The sequence below is a fragment of the Hemiscyllium ocellatum genome, chromosome 7 (assembly GCF_020745735.1).
Source record: "Hemiscyllium ocellatum isolate sHemOce1 chromosome 7, sHemOce1.pat.X.cur, whole genome shotgun sequence".
Lineage (NCBI taxonomy): Eukaryota > Metazoa > Chordata > Chondrichthyes > Orectolobiformes > Hemiscylliidae > Hemiscyllium > Hemiscyllium ocellatum.
In genome coordinates, this window is record NC_083407.1 from 45,805,228 (window position 1) to 45,820,385 (window position 15,158).

The window sequence follows — 15,158 nt, forward strand, 5'->3', positions numbered from 1 at the left end:
AAAGACTAACTCTCCATTGTCCTCCCTAATAGCTTGCTATACCTGCATTTTAACAATCAATGACTTATCAACAAGGAAACCTTGGTCCCTTTGTACATATGCATTTTCTAACCTTAATTTTTTTACAAAATATACTGTATATCTGTTCCAAAGTGGTTGATCTCACATTTTTCCACATCATATTCTATCTACTATGTTCTTGCCATTTGCTAAGTTTATCCAAAACCTTCTGAAACTGCTTTATATCTTCCTCACAGCACACATTCCCACTTGTACCATCTATAACTTTGAAAATACTACATTTGGTCCCAGTCTCCAAATCATTGATATATATTTGCGAATTGTTGGTTCCCAAGTATTGAACTTTGTGATACAGCCTGCCAACACAAGGATGGCCCACTTATTCATGTTCTCACTTTTCTGTCTATTAGCCAATCGTTACTCCATGCTAGAATATATCCCATGCTTTAATCTTTCTGTCTTTTCTAAGACCAGTCAGGTCTTAGGTAAACAACCAGAAACTATTTTCATCTAGCTCCAGATGCTATTAAGAAGGCATTCCAATTCCTAGGTGATCGTGCAGTATTTTTGGATGAGGTTTTTGAGTTTGAGTGGGGTGTTGCCAAAAGTAAAAGGAAGACAAAATGTGGGGCAAAGGGTTGGGACCTCAGGCAGAGAATTTGAAGAAGCAAAATGAGGACATCAAAACAATTTGGGTAAAGGACACCTGGGCATCTGAAAATCAGGAAACATAATGAAAATCTGTGATAATCCTGGAAAAACTGGGAGTCTGGTCACCCAAACCAAAATTCAATTTGTCATTTAAGGGCTAAATATCAGTATAAATGAATTAAATCAAAATACCTATTAAGTGTTCAGATGCTGACTAATGCTATGAATGCTGTAGTTTGTTCTATGCTCAAAATATTGTTCCATATACATTTAATTGAGCTTTGAAAGTGTGCCTCAGGTAATTTAAATTAAATACTTCACTCAAATAAGGATACATTTCATGTTTAAAATATTGATTCTTCTACCTCCCAGAAACAGAAGATTTTAATTCTAATTTATTTTTGCATTGAAAAATATCTGCATAGTATTGAAAAGCAGGATTTCAGAAGCAGTTAAATTCTTAGAATATCACGAAATTGGTTAAATTACTTTCATATAAAATTCCTAACCTATTAATAGCATACCTGAATTACAAAGTATAGAAATAAAAATAGAAACCAAATAAAATTAGATTTTTGCTGTGTTAAAATATATGGTATTTATGATAATGTTGTGGCTTGCTTCATAGTTCTGAAGAAGTTGGCCTAACACCAGAAATGTTGGAAGCTGAATTCACAATGATTGAAAGTCCAGTACAATTACCAGAGAGTCCAAAGGATGAAACAGCAAAAGACGATGGGTAGGTACTTTATGCTACATGTTATCTGACAACTGTTCACACGTTGAAATGTTTACATCTTTAACTTTGGAAGAAATGTTCAAGGTATTACTTGATTTAGGCAGGGAAAGACAAGTAGGTGAATTGGATGGACCTCCTACTTTCATGCATATTAATGGAAATGAAAACCAGGCATCATGTCTGGTGAACAGCTGTTCCGATATTGTCTGTATACTGGTTTACCCTCCATATCTTCTGGAAACTTTATGCTGAGACTTCAAGCAGGCTAGCAATAAACTATTTCGCAAGAAATAATTGCTACTGTCATTGTGTGCAATAATTTTCAAAATTGCTCATAATATCACTGCACCTTTAAAATGAGACTTATTCTTCCTCTACGATAGCTTGAACTGAGTGTAAATAATCCAGAGAGAGTGATGAGAAAAGACATTTGTTGAAATGATGTGATGCTAGGGAGGATGCTTCAATGAGAGAGATATTAGAGAAAATAGGATTCTTCATTATAGCAAAGGTCAGGACAGAGTTGATAGAATGTGTGACAATAAAAATGGACATCATTGCATCCGTTTTTCAGCCATGGGCCTAATAATGGCAAATAAGTGGCCCAGCAGTTCTTGTGTGACCCTGAATTCATAGACTGATGTAAAGTACTACAAGCTCTAATTACGTTAAGGATCTCAATTTCATGTAATCTGAAACCACTGGAAGTACTTAGCTGGTTGGCAGCATTCTGGGGGGAGAAAAACAGGGCTAGTGCTTCTAGTCAATTACCTTTCATGAGTACATGCAGCATCAACCACTCTGTTCTGATCAGAGGAGGATTTAAAATTTTTACCACTATAAGTTGTCAAATGTCAAATATATATGGTGAACTGTCCAGTTAGCCAATTGCTCAAAGTTCTTTTAAACTGGCACCAATTCTTGCCTAGAATTACCAGGGCGGTACTGGTCTCAATGGTAGATTCTTTCTTGAAATAGAAATCAGGATCCTGTGACATGATATTAATAGGTCCCTCAATCACCTGTGGGACTAAACCAAGTAAGCTTTAGAGAGTCCTTACCTAAAATGTCTCCCATAAGTGATAATGTCCACCTTTATGAACAGAAGTCTGGTTGATGCAGCCAATAACTCAGCCCTGCACTACATCCAGCCCAATAAACATACAGCGCAAAATTCATATTTTGTCTACTTCCACTTAAGGGGGTGTGGACAGTTTGTAAGTCGTTACTCACATGCCCAAATAACAATATGATTTTTTTCACTTCCTGTCTCATATTACAGTCCCTTTGCATTAAATGCTAACTAACAGACAATTTACTTTCCTAATTTATTGCATTTCCTGGTAACTTCTTATGTTTCATTTATAAGGGCACTAAAACTCTCTAGATATCAACACTTAACAGTCTCTCAACTTGTAAAAATGTTCCATTGAAAGTGGATGATTTCCCAGTTTGCTGCATTATATTCCATTGTCTTTCACAGGTTCTTAACAAGACTATATCTCCTTGCAGCCTTCTTTATTGATCCTTGTAACACTTCACTAGTTACATCTAGACATTCCAATTATGAATATTTATTCCTACTTTCTATTTTCAGTTTGTTACTCAATATCCAATCCATGTTAACATGTTACTTCTGATCCTTTCAGCCCTCTTTCTCATTATGGCTGATACAGATTTAGAGTAATATCTATTCTTTTACTCAGAGATGATTGAATCATACAATTTTGTCAGGAGTAGCAGTGTGTATCAATGTGATATCTTTTTGTGAATTGATCTTTGTGTAAGGTTTTCATTTTTTATTTGTGTATCAGATGTCAGCTTGTACCATATCTTGTGTAAATGTCCATAAGCATTGTGGAATATCAAAGTCTTCCTCGATACCTTCACAATGTGTTTATTTCACTTACTGTGAGCAGCATTTGGCTTTCCAAGAGTCATTAGGGTTGAAGTTGCATTGACAGATCATAGCGACAAGGCTGCAAGCAGATCAGGGCTGGGAACTAAATGCTCAGGGATACATAACCTAATGAAAGGACAAGCAGATGAGACAGGATTGCCTAATTAGTAACAAATGAAATGAAATCAATAGCAAGAAGTAATTTAGAGTGGGAAGGTGTAGCCAGAACATGTGTGGATAGAGCTGAGGGATTGAAAAGGAAATAAGACCCTGATGGACTTGTATACAGGTCACCTAGCAGTAGTAGGACATGGGGAAGAAAATAAATAGAAAATAGATAAGGCAATAAGGAAGGCACTATTACAATAATCATAGGAGACTTCAATATACAGGTGGACTGGTCTGAAGGTGGATACATCACATAGACTGAATGGACTACACCCCCAGAGTTCTTGATGAGATAGCTAAGGAAATTTTAGAGGTGTTGATTGTGATCTTTCAAGAATTTCTGAGTCGGGGGGGACCGAGGGGACTGGAAAATGGCTAATGTAGCACCCTGTTTCAGAAGAGAGGGAGAGAAAGAAGATAGGAAATTATAGACTGGTTAGCCTGACCTTGGTCATTGGTAAGATTTTAGAGTCCATTATTAAGGATGAGATTGCAGAGTACTTGGAAGTACATGGTTAAATAGGGTTGAGTCAACATGGCTTTGTCAAGGAGAGGTCATGGCTGACAAAGCTGTTCGATTTCATTGAGGAGGTAATGGGCAGTTAGACAAAGAAGAGCCAATAGACATGATCTATTTGGTTTTCCAGAAGGCCTTTGATAAGGTGCTACAAAGGAGACTGCTGAATAAGAGAAGAACCCGTGAGTTAAGGGCAGGATTCTGCATGTATAGAGCATTGGTTGACTGGCAGAAAACAGAGAGGAGCGATTAAGGGAAATTTCTAAGGATGGCAACAGGTGACTAGTTGAGTTCTTAGGGGTCCATTTGAGACCACAACTATTCATGTTATACGTTAACGATGTGGATGAAGGAACTGAGCATTTTTGCTAAGTTTGCAGATGACACAAAGATAAGTAAAGGGACAGTTAGTATTGAGGCAGCAGGGAAGCTACAGACTGTGAACATTGCTGTGGGAGATGCCCCTGGCCCAAGGGCTCTGGCTGCTGAGGATTTTCTTCACAAGTGCTCATGGAAATGAGGTTATTGGCAGAGGGGACTAGCACCCTTGGAGGCCATAAGAGGAATCAGCCCAATTTGTGCCTGATAACACACCCCGAGTCCTTGAGAAGGCCTACCTCCTTCGAGAAGGAGGCTTCACCCTTCTCTCTCACTTAACCACTGCTGCAGTAATGGGGATTTGCTTCTTAGTGACAAGGAATATCCACAGAAGATCTGGTTGGTAACATCAGTACAAGATTCTTAAAATGCAGCAGTGGAGAGGAAGAGTGGTGCTCTTACCTCAATAAGGGCAATAATAGAGCAGACTATTGGATTGCTAAAGATGAGTTTCTACTGCTTAAACTACTTGGGTGGAATGATTAGATTACGTTCCCTACAGTGTGGAAACAGGCCCTTTGGCCCAACAAGCCCACACCGACCCTCGGAAGAATAACCCACTCAGACCCACTTCCCTCTGACTAATGGACCTAACACTATAGGCAATTTAGCATGGACAATTCACCTGACCTGCACATCTTTAGAATTTGGGAGGAAACCTGAGTACCAGAGGAAACACATGCAGGCACAAGGAGAATGTACAAACTCCACACAGGCAGTTGCCCAAGGCTGGAATCAAACCCAGGTCCCTGGTGCTTGAGGCAATAATGCTAACCACTCAGCCAACGTGCCACCGCAATGTTGCAGTACTTTCCATAAATAGTGTCCAGAATTATTGTAGTCTGCAGCACCCTGCACAACTTTGTGCTAAATGAAGAAGAATTTCAAGGGAGTACCGGTCCAAGTGCATGTACAGTAACACTGTGCATTCATTTGGTCCTTGCTCTCCAAGGTTATCAATGGAGGCAGCTAAGTCTTTGCATGTCAGAGCCTTGACAGCAATCAGAACTTGGGCACTACTCCTCTACCTTTTGTCATAGGCTGAAAATGTACTCTAAAAGTCTCTGCCAGAGAGAGAATGCTGAAGAAACTCAGCAGGTTTAGTAGCATATGTGGAGAGAGAAACAGAGTTAACATTGTTCAGTATGACTTCTTCAGAAATCCACAGTGTTTTGTCTTTAGTCTGTGGCAAATGTTCCTTTGCTTATCCTTCCAACAGGTCTGTTATGGCTGAACCCAGGCATAGATTCAGCTTGGTCTCCAGCAGTCCCCTGAGTGTCAGAGACCTCAGATATCATATCCTCTGTTAACTATGGACACAAGTCTGTAATATGCTCTGCAGAGTGTGTCACTGACCCAGTCTAGGATGTGTGTTCACCAAAGCAAAAGCCTCTGCCTTGGTTCATGATACAGGCTAGTAGCATGGCAGTGCTTCCTATTAGGGTTCTAAGTCATCCTCCCTAGAGCTGGTTTGTGATAGTGCCAAGCAAAGTCAGGCTTTTTAATGTCTTAATTGTGCAATATCCTGCAGTAAAGGATGAAATAGTTATGCACAAACCCTTTTCTCAACAGTGTTTCACTGTACATCCACACACCAGACTGGAAACATCTCCACTAGATGGCTGTGAAATTCTGCTCTCTCCATCAATATAGTTCTATCTCTGTCTTCATCAACAAGTCCTGATGCCTTCTTATCAGCTAATGTATATTCCAATATTCAAGACTCCTTCTCATGTTGTCTTGGAAAGCTCTAACTTATTATGATCAGTTTTCTCCTACAGTCAGATAGAATTGTCATCCCAATGAGTGCATGAGTACTTTATGAGCAAGCGTGCCAACTCAGCTCCTGATCCCTCTCCAGTAAGTGTTTGACACCCTAGCAACTAGTCAAGCATTCACACCATAAAGTGGTTTCCACATATGTCCACACATGATCCAAATGGAGTATGACCCAAACTGCTGTCTGACAGTTCCTAGCCCATTTTTACACTGTCTATGGTGGAATTTTGTTGGCATGTCATTAGTCTTATCTGGCAGCCAGAGAACAGTGAGAGACCATTGTTGTCTCTTTTCACAAAGGCCCACTGAGCCACAAACCAGTGAAGCAGTACTAAGGCCAGAGATGAAACATTCCCTGGAATTAAGACTTGCACACAGCAATGCTGCAGAGGAGGCCAGAGTTTCTGTATTACAGAGTAAGCTAGGCCACAGGTAAATAATATTGGAGTTTTAGGGCTGGGTGCTCAGTGTAGGTTTTATGAGGTGTGTAGGACAGGGACATGAACAGAATAAAAAGCATATAGAGATGGCTGTCAGCAGGCTTACCATTCGCAATGTTTAGTGTTTCAATCAAACACTGACTGCCTTTAATGAGGTGAACAATACACCCCTCTCCTATCTCACTCCCTAAACGTCAAAGGTCAGTCCCATGGTCAACCATGGGTATTCTCGCAGGACAAATCCAGCAAAGGCAAAAAGGCAGTGGGGTTTAGGTACTCCCCTGCCTGCCTAAGTTAATGTCCTATCACCTCCATGCACATCACTAGTAACGGCAGAAGATTCTGTCCAAAGTCTCTGATATGGAATTAGTCTGGGTTGTTTGCTCCATTATCTTAGAGGATTTTAGGTTTCAAAATAAAACAGAACAAAGTAATTTATTTTCCTTGAAGTTATTGTAAAGTAGGCAATATTCTCACTAAGTTTTAAGCCAACATATTTTGAAGGAAGATTTCCTTATATTGCACTTTATTTGAAATTGGTTCAGTTATATTTCTAAGTCATTCCGGAGATGTAACTGTTGACAAGACAGCATTTATAGCCCATCTCTAATTGGGAAGTTAGTGGTGAGCCATCTTATTTAACCGCTGAGTCCCCAGTACACCCACAGTGGGGTGAGGATAGTAGTTCCAAGAATTTGACCCAGCAGCAATGAAGAAACAATGATGTAGTTCAAGTCAGGATGATGTAAGGCTTAAATAGGAAATTGCTTCCCATAGTCTACTGCCCTTGACCTAGTAGTCATTAGAGATCATAGATTTGAAAGGGACTGGTGGAAGATCCTTGGAGAGTCACTCAGTGCATTTAGGAGTAAGCACTCAGTACACACTGCTGAAACTAAGTGTCAATAGAAAAAGGAGTGAGTATAAAAGGGGATGGATGCCAAAAATGCATGCTGTCTTGTTTTGGATTGTGTTGAGCTTCTTGAAAGCTATTCAAGTTTTTTTCCAATTCAGGCAAATAGAGAGTATTTCACCACACTCCTGACTCAAGGTTTGAATATGGTGGAGAGGACTTGGAGGTGTTACTTGCTGCAGACTTCTCAGCCTCTAACCTGATCTTTCAGCTACGGCATTTGTATAGCTGGTTCACTTTGGTTTCTGGTCGATGGAACTCCCAGATTTATTGATAAGAGAGGAAATCAGTGATGGTCATGCCATCAAATGTCATAGGAAGTACATTAAATTATGTCTTATTTAAGATAGTCATTATTATGCCTGGCATTGTGTGGCATTACCCATCAGTATGAGAAAGCTTCTATGTGCAAGTGATATTGGAGAATTTTACTGGTGAGTATAGAACCTCATTATTGGAATTGCAACCAGTAGCAAAGATTACTGGTGGCTGAAGAGTTGGAGTAGAAGGGAGGGTTTTAGATTCCCAGACCACTAATATCATTTTTGAAGAAGTTAGGATCCATATAAGTCCAACATATTGTATCTGCATTGGAACAGGAGGCTTGCTATTGTGGTTGGTCAGATTTAAACTCATTTGGCAAGGGGATGAGATGGGATGAGAAGTGGAGGTACATTAGGTGGTAATGCACAAACAAGTAAAGAAGAAGAACCAAGTTAATCAAGAAAGTAGTGCAAATATAGTCAAGCTAAAGCAAAAGGTAGCATCGCAAGGCTGGATGGCATTTAATTTTAATGCAAAGAGTCTTTCAAGGAGGCTGATGAGTTGTGAGGGTTGATCAATGGGTAGAGATAAAGTATTATTGCTAGCATGGAGACATAGTTGAGGAAGGGACAGTACTGGCAGCTCAATACTGCAGGGAATTGAATCTTTAGGTGAGGTGGGAATTGTAATAGAGGAGATGATATCTACATTGATCAAAAAATCAATTATTGCAGTAAAAAGAGTTTGATATTTGAAAGGTTTCTCAAATGGGTCCATATGAGTAGAGCCCTGTTTAAGAAGGGAGTAAGGCAAAAGACAGGAAATTACAGGCCAATTAGCCTGACCTTGGTCGTTGGTAAGATTTTGGAGTCCATTGTGAAGGATGAGATTTCCATATACTTGAAAGTGCATGTTAAAAAGGGTGAAGTCAACATGGTTTCATGAAGGGGAGGTCATGTCTGACAAATCTGTTAGAATGCTTTGAGGAGGTAACAAGCATGTTAGACCAAGGAGAACCAATGGATGTTATCTAACTGGACTTCCAGAAGGCCTTTGACAAGGGACCACATCAGAGACTGCTGAGTAAGATAGAGACCCATGGTGTCAGAGGCAAGGTACTAGAAAAATAAAAGATTGGCAGTCTGGCTGAAATCGGGGAATGTGGATAAAAGGATCCTTCTCAGAATGGTAGTTGGTGACTGGTGGTGTTCCACAAGGGTCAGTGTTGGGACCACAACTTTTCACTTTATACATGAATAATGAAGATGAGGGAACTGAGGGCATTTTAGCCAGATTTGCAGATGATACAAAGATAGTTTAAGGGATAGGTAATATTGAGGAGGCAGGGAGAATGCAGAAGGATTTATACAGGTTAGGAGAGTAGGCAAGGAAGTGGCAGCTGGAATACAATGTGGGAAACTGTGAGGTCATGTACTTTGGTAGGAAGAACAGAGGCATGGACTATTTTCTAAATGGGGAGAAAATTCAGAAATCTGAAGTGCAAAGAGACTTGAGAGTTCTAGTCCAGGATTCTTTAAAGGTAAACTTGCAGACAGAGTCGGTAGTTAGGAAGGCAAATACAATGTTGCCATTTATTTCAAGAGGACTATAATATTAAAGAAGGGATGTACTCCTGAGGCTTTATAAAGCTCTTTTAGAGTATTGTGAGCAATTTAGAGTATTGTGAGCAATTTTAGGTCCCTTATCTCAGGAAGGATGTACTGGCCCTGGCGCGGGTCCAGAGGAGGTTCACAAGAATGATCACAAGAATGAAAAACTTAACATATGAGGAACATTTGCTTACTCTGGGTCTATACTCCTTGGAGTTCAGAAAGATAAGGGGGATCTAATCAAAACTTACAGAACACTGAATGGCCTGGACAGAATGGACATTGGGAAGATATTTCCATCGGTAGGAGATACTAAGATCCAAGGGCACAACCTTACAATAAAAGGAAGACCTTTTAATATAGACATAAGGAGAAAGCTCTTCAGCCACAGTACGGTGAATCTATAGAATTCATTGCCAAAGAAGGCTGTGGAGGTCAGGTCATTGAGAAGAGTTAAGACTGAGATGGATAGGTTCTTGATTTTCAAGGGGATCAAGGGTTATGGGAGAAAGTGGGAGAATGGAGTTGAGAAGCTTATCAGTCATGATTAAATGGAGGAGCAAACTCGATGGACTGAATGGCCTAATTTCTGCTCCTTTGTCTCAGAGGCAGCAGTCACTTTGCTGGGAGTGTACTATATATATATACCCCCAAATAGTCATAGAGAGATAAAAAGATGCATAAGTAGCAAATCTCAGAAGTATTAAAAAATTAGAGCGTAATAATAGGGGATTTCAACCTGCCTGATATCAACTAGGATAGACAAAGTACTTAGAGGAGACAGAGTTCTTATAATGCATCCAACATTTGTCCAGTGCTGAGGAAGAATCACTGGACCTGGAACATTAACTCTGATTTCTCTTCACAGATGCTACTGGACCTGCTGAACTTTACCAGCTATTTCTGTTTTTATATATGTGATATTTTATTTTATTAGTCAAGAGATAGAATACAAGAGGAAAGAAGTTATGATGGAGCTGCATGTAACATTAGTTAGGCCACAACTGGGGTATGTGTGCATTTCTGTTCACCACACTGTAAGAAGGATATGATTGCACTGAGAGGGTGCAGAAGAGATTCCTCATGATGTTTCCTGGACTGAAGTGAATTCAGCTAAGCTGGGGTTGTTTGAGATTTCACTTTCTTTAAGAAGTTTTAGAAATAATATTAATCACAAATCTGTCTTATTTTCTTTCAGTGAGCCATTAAAGGCTAATCTTTCACAAACGTCTTTTACTGATGAGATCGTTACAAGGTAAATATTGCATGAACAGTTGGTAACTAATTGTCCTTTGTCTGATATATCTAAGATCTGCACACAGCTGTTGCTTTTATATTTTCCTGCAAATTTTTAACCAGTTCAACAATGGAAGTTGAGTCCTCATATTGCAACTTGTTTCACCTGTAAAACATGATATGTACAGCGCTGTCACCCATAGCCAGGACATTCAAACTATTTTTTTTTAAAAAATTGTTTTAATTGCCGATTTAAAATTGTTTCAGGGCTCTATGGCTCACAATCTTATCATTAGAAGAGAGAATATCAAAGAATAAAATGAGATTCAAAGAACACACAAATTTAGAGATTATTAATAAAAGTCATGATTTATTTAAACACATCACTGAAACTCAAGTCATCAAACACAGAAATGAAAACATTTTGGGCAATTAACATAATTATTAAGAACCTGAATAATTACATAAAGAACATTTAGTTAAACTAATAGACAAAATCATATTCACAACTCAAACAATTTACATTCTCTCCCAATTTGTTCTCTGTCAATAGTAGTCAACAAAACATGACAAAAAACTGCTGGCTTATCCTTCATTGCCTAATGACTCAGAGGTTTCCAAGCCAACGAGTAAGCTTAGGATACCACATGATTTGCATATTCTGAATCACCCTTTATTGAATATTTAAAATATTACGTCAACCATGATGTGAAACATTTCAGTCAAAACCAGTAATCCATGTTTTTATATTCCAATCAGATGCACAAACATTTTCTCCACAATACAATCAGTTACAATTTCTCAATCCCATTAATACAACTGTAAGAAAGAGTCTGATTTCAATCCCTTCTGATTTATGGACAAAAAGAAAGAAATGCTATGGATCTAAGCTTCAGAAATAAACACCATGACTGATTTCCTCAGGAAATGCCTAAGGTGCCAATTTGGTAACTGCTGACCTCTGCATTCCAAAGAATGGCACTTCCTCAAAACAGGCATTAAACCCTGAAGCATGATGCTGCTTTGAATAGTCTAAGGGAGAAACAATGGGCTGGGTTTACCACATTCACGAGGAAAGGGATGGTAGATGGAGATGGGGTTTTGGAAGTTTCTGTAAAATGATAAGAGGAGGCATATAGTACAAGACCTGTCATCTTCTCATTGCCATGCCATTTAGCCAGCAGTGCTAGAGAGATGATTGCCTTTCCATCTGAGGCTAAATTGAACCACTTAAGTAAACAAGTAAGGGCCACTTTCTCCCATTGCTGGCAGGTAGGCCTTCCTTGGTTCAAGGAGGGGGACTTGCAGGCAACAGTGACAGCCCCATGGCAATGGTATCCCCTGCCCTCATAAACTACCCAAACTGCCCCTACCAAGTTGGGGTCTACCTGACTGGCTCCAGTGCTCCCAAATCCCAATTATCTGGTTAGCAGGGTTGCATGCTTCCTTAAAATACACTTTCTCCAGGTGCAGTCCCAGCAGTGGCTGCCTTTCCCAGTACCACCACTGAGCTACCAATTGGCATTCACTCCTGGGGATAGACAATTGTCCTTTGAAGACACCTTAAGAAAATAAATGAAATTATTCAGATTCTTAATAATTATGTTAATTGCCCAAAATGTTTTCATTTCTGTGCTTGATGATTTGAGTTTCAGCGATGTGTTTAAATAAATCATGACTTTTATTAATAATCTCTAAATTGGTGTGTTCTTTAAATCTCATTTTATTCTTTGATATTCTCTCTTCTAATGAAAGATTGTGAGCCATAGAGCCCTGAAACAATTTTAAATTGGCAATTAAAGCAATTTAATGATCTCTTTTAATAGTTTGAATATCCTGGCTATGGGTGATAGTGCTGTATATACAATGTTTTACAGGTGAAACAAGTTGCAATATGAGGACTGAACTTCCATTGTTGAACAACAAGTTGAAAGGGAACACCAAGCTTCTCATTGGAGACTTCCTAGACCTGTAATTTATTTTCATTCATCTCTTTGCACTGGCGTTGAGCTCACAATTTCAGGCTCAATGTAAGCCAGGATTTCTCTGTGTATAATTAACTCAGTTATGAAAAGAAACTTTCAAACTGAGCAATCCAAGATCTTGTTGCTGAAACAGAAAGCTCAATCAATTATGGAAATGCTAACTCATGTGTTGTCCAAATGCAAGATAATTACTCAGACACAAAATGCAACTATTATTATGGTTACACAATGATTTTGGAGAAGCTTGTTTCCTGCAGGTTTAGCTTCTGAAACAAAAACAGAAAATGACGGAGAAACGCAGCAGGTCTGGCAGCATTTGTGGGAAGAAAGCAGAGTTAATATTTCAAGTCTGGTAACTCTTCTTCAGAACTGTTAGTAGCTAGGAAAAGGTGGTGTACGTGCTGAAGCCAAATTCAGGGTGGGGGGATGTGGAGAGGGTCACAACAGGGAATGGAAGAAGTGAGCAGATAGGTGGAGATGGAACAGACAGAGAGAGATCATAGAGTTGGGTAGACAAGGAAATTAAAGGTTTTGGATTAGTGGTGCTGGAAGAGCACAGCAGTTCAGGCAGCATTCAAAATGCAGCAAAATCAACGTTTCGGTCTCTATCCAAGGCCCTAAAGGAGCACATCCACTAATATCATTTATTGTATCCGTTGCTCCCAATGCGGTCTCCTCTACATTGGGGTGACTGGGCACCTCCTAGCAGAGCACTTTAGGGAACATCTCCGGGACACCCACATCAATGAACCACACCGCCCCATGGCCCAACATTTCAACTCCCCCTCCCACTCTGCCGAGGACATGGAGGTCCTGGGCCTCCTTCACCGCCGCTCCCTCACTATCAGACGCCTGGAGGAAGAACGCCTCATCTTCCGCCTCGGAACACTTCAACCCCAGGCCATCAATGTGGACTTTAACAGTTTCCTCATTTCCCCTTCCCCCACCTCATCCTAGTTCCTAACTTCCAGCTCAGCACTGTCCCCATGACTTGTCTGGACTTGCCCTACCTGCCTGTCTCCTTTTCCACCTATCCACTCGACCCTCTCCTCCCTGACCTATCACCTTCATCCCCTCCCCTACTCACCCATTGTACTCTATGCTACTCTCTCCCCACCCCCACCCTCCTCTAGCTTATCTCTCCACGCTTCAGGCTCTCTGCCTTTATTCCTGATGATGGGCTTTTGCTGCTGCCTGAACTGCTGTGCTCTTCCAGCACCACTAATCCAGAATCTGGTTTCCAGCATCTGCAGTCATTGTTTTTACCCCAAGGAAATTAAAGGTAGCAGGCTATTTGGAAATAAAAGCTGAATAAATGATAATTTATTCATAGGATAGGATATTTAGACATAGGATAGGTCAGATGTCAGAGATAGTTTCTTTACTCAGAGAGTAGTAGGAACATGGAACGCTCTGCCTGCAACAGTAGTAAACTCGCTAACTTTAAGGGCATTTAAATGGTCATTGTATAGACATATGGACAAGAATGGAATAGTGTAGGTTAGATTGGTTTCACAGGTTGGTGCAACATCAGGGGCCGAAGGGCCTGTACTGCGCTGTAATGTTCTATGTTCTATGTTCTGCAATAAGAACTAAGAGTAGGTCAGAATTGATAAGTTGAACTGAGAGGAACACAAATAATGTGACAATGGACCTCAGCATATCTGTTATTCAGCAGGTCACAGCACAGGAAGTCAAGGGCAGCCTCTTATACCAGACCAGGTATTGGTCACAGATTAGAGTGGTGCTGGAAAAGCACAGCAGGTCAGGCAGCATCCGAGGAGCAGGAAAATTGATGCTTCGGGCAAAAGCCCTTCATCAAGAATAGAGGCAGGGTGCCTGCAGAATGGAGACATAAATGAGAGATGGGTGGGGGTGGGGAGAAAGTAGCATAGAGTACAATAGGTGAATAGGAGTGGGGATGGAGGATTTAGATCAGAGAGGAGGGTGGGGGAAGGTAGCAAAGAGTACAATGGGTGAATGGGTCAGAGAGGAGGATGGAGTGGATTGGTGGAAAGGAAGATAGGCAGGTAGGACAGGTCATGAGGGCGGTGCTGAGCTGGAATCCTTTGTAATCCATGGATTGGTCCTCTTACCCATTTTGCTTTTGTGCTGGACAGGAATAAATAGTTGTTGCAGTTCCCCCATGCATTCCTCTGAGATAACGAAAGTCCAGAGACAGTATATTCCTGTAAGGGTGAAAGGAAAGGCTGGTACGTGTAGGGAATGCTGGATGACTAAAGAAATTGAGGGTTTGGTTAAGGTGATTGAGGGTTTGGTTAAGGTGATGAAGGAAGCATATGTCAGGTATAGACAGGATAAATTGAGTGAGTCCTTAGAAGTGTATAAAGTCAGTAGGAGTATACTTAAGAGGGAAATCAGGAGGGAAAAAAGGGGATATGAGATAGCTTTGACAAATTGAATTAAGGAGAATCCAAATGGTTTTTATAAATACATTAAGGACAAAAGGGTAACGAGTGAGAAAATAGGGCCCCTCCAAGATCAGCAAGGTGGCCTTTGTGTAGAGCCGTAGGAGATGGGGGAGATACTGAATGAG

The 15,158-nt window shown here is 40.3% G+C and overlaps 1 protein-coding gene across 1 annotated transcript in view; it reads left to right on the forward strand.

The window, feature by feature from the left end:
- cfap221 (cilia and flagella associated protein 221) overlaps positions 1–3,253 on the forward strand; it is a 194,242-nt gene extending 190,989 nt beyond the window's left edge. The window contains exons 22-23 of the mRNA XM_060827750.1: positions 1,301–1,411; positions 3,226–3,253. Of these exons, the coding sequence (XP_060683733.1) occupies positions 1,301–1,411; positions 3,226–3,253 (139 nt within the window). The remainder of the gene's footprint in view (positions 1–1,300; positions 1,412–3,225) is intronic.
- Positions 3,254–15,158: the final 11,905 nt, after the last annotated feature.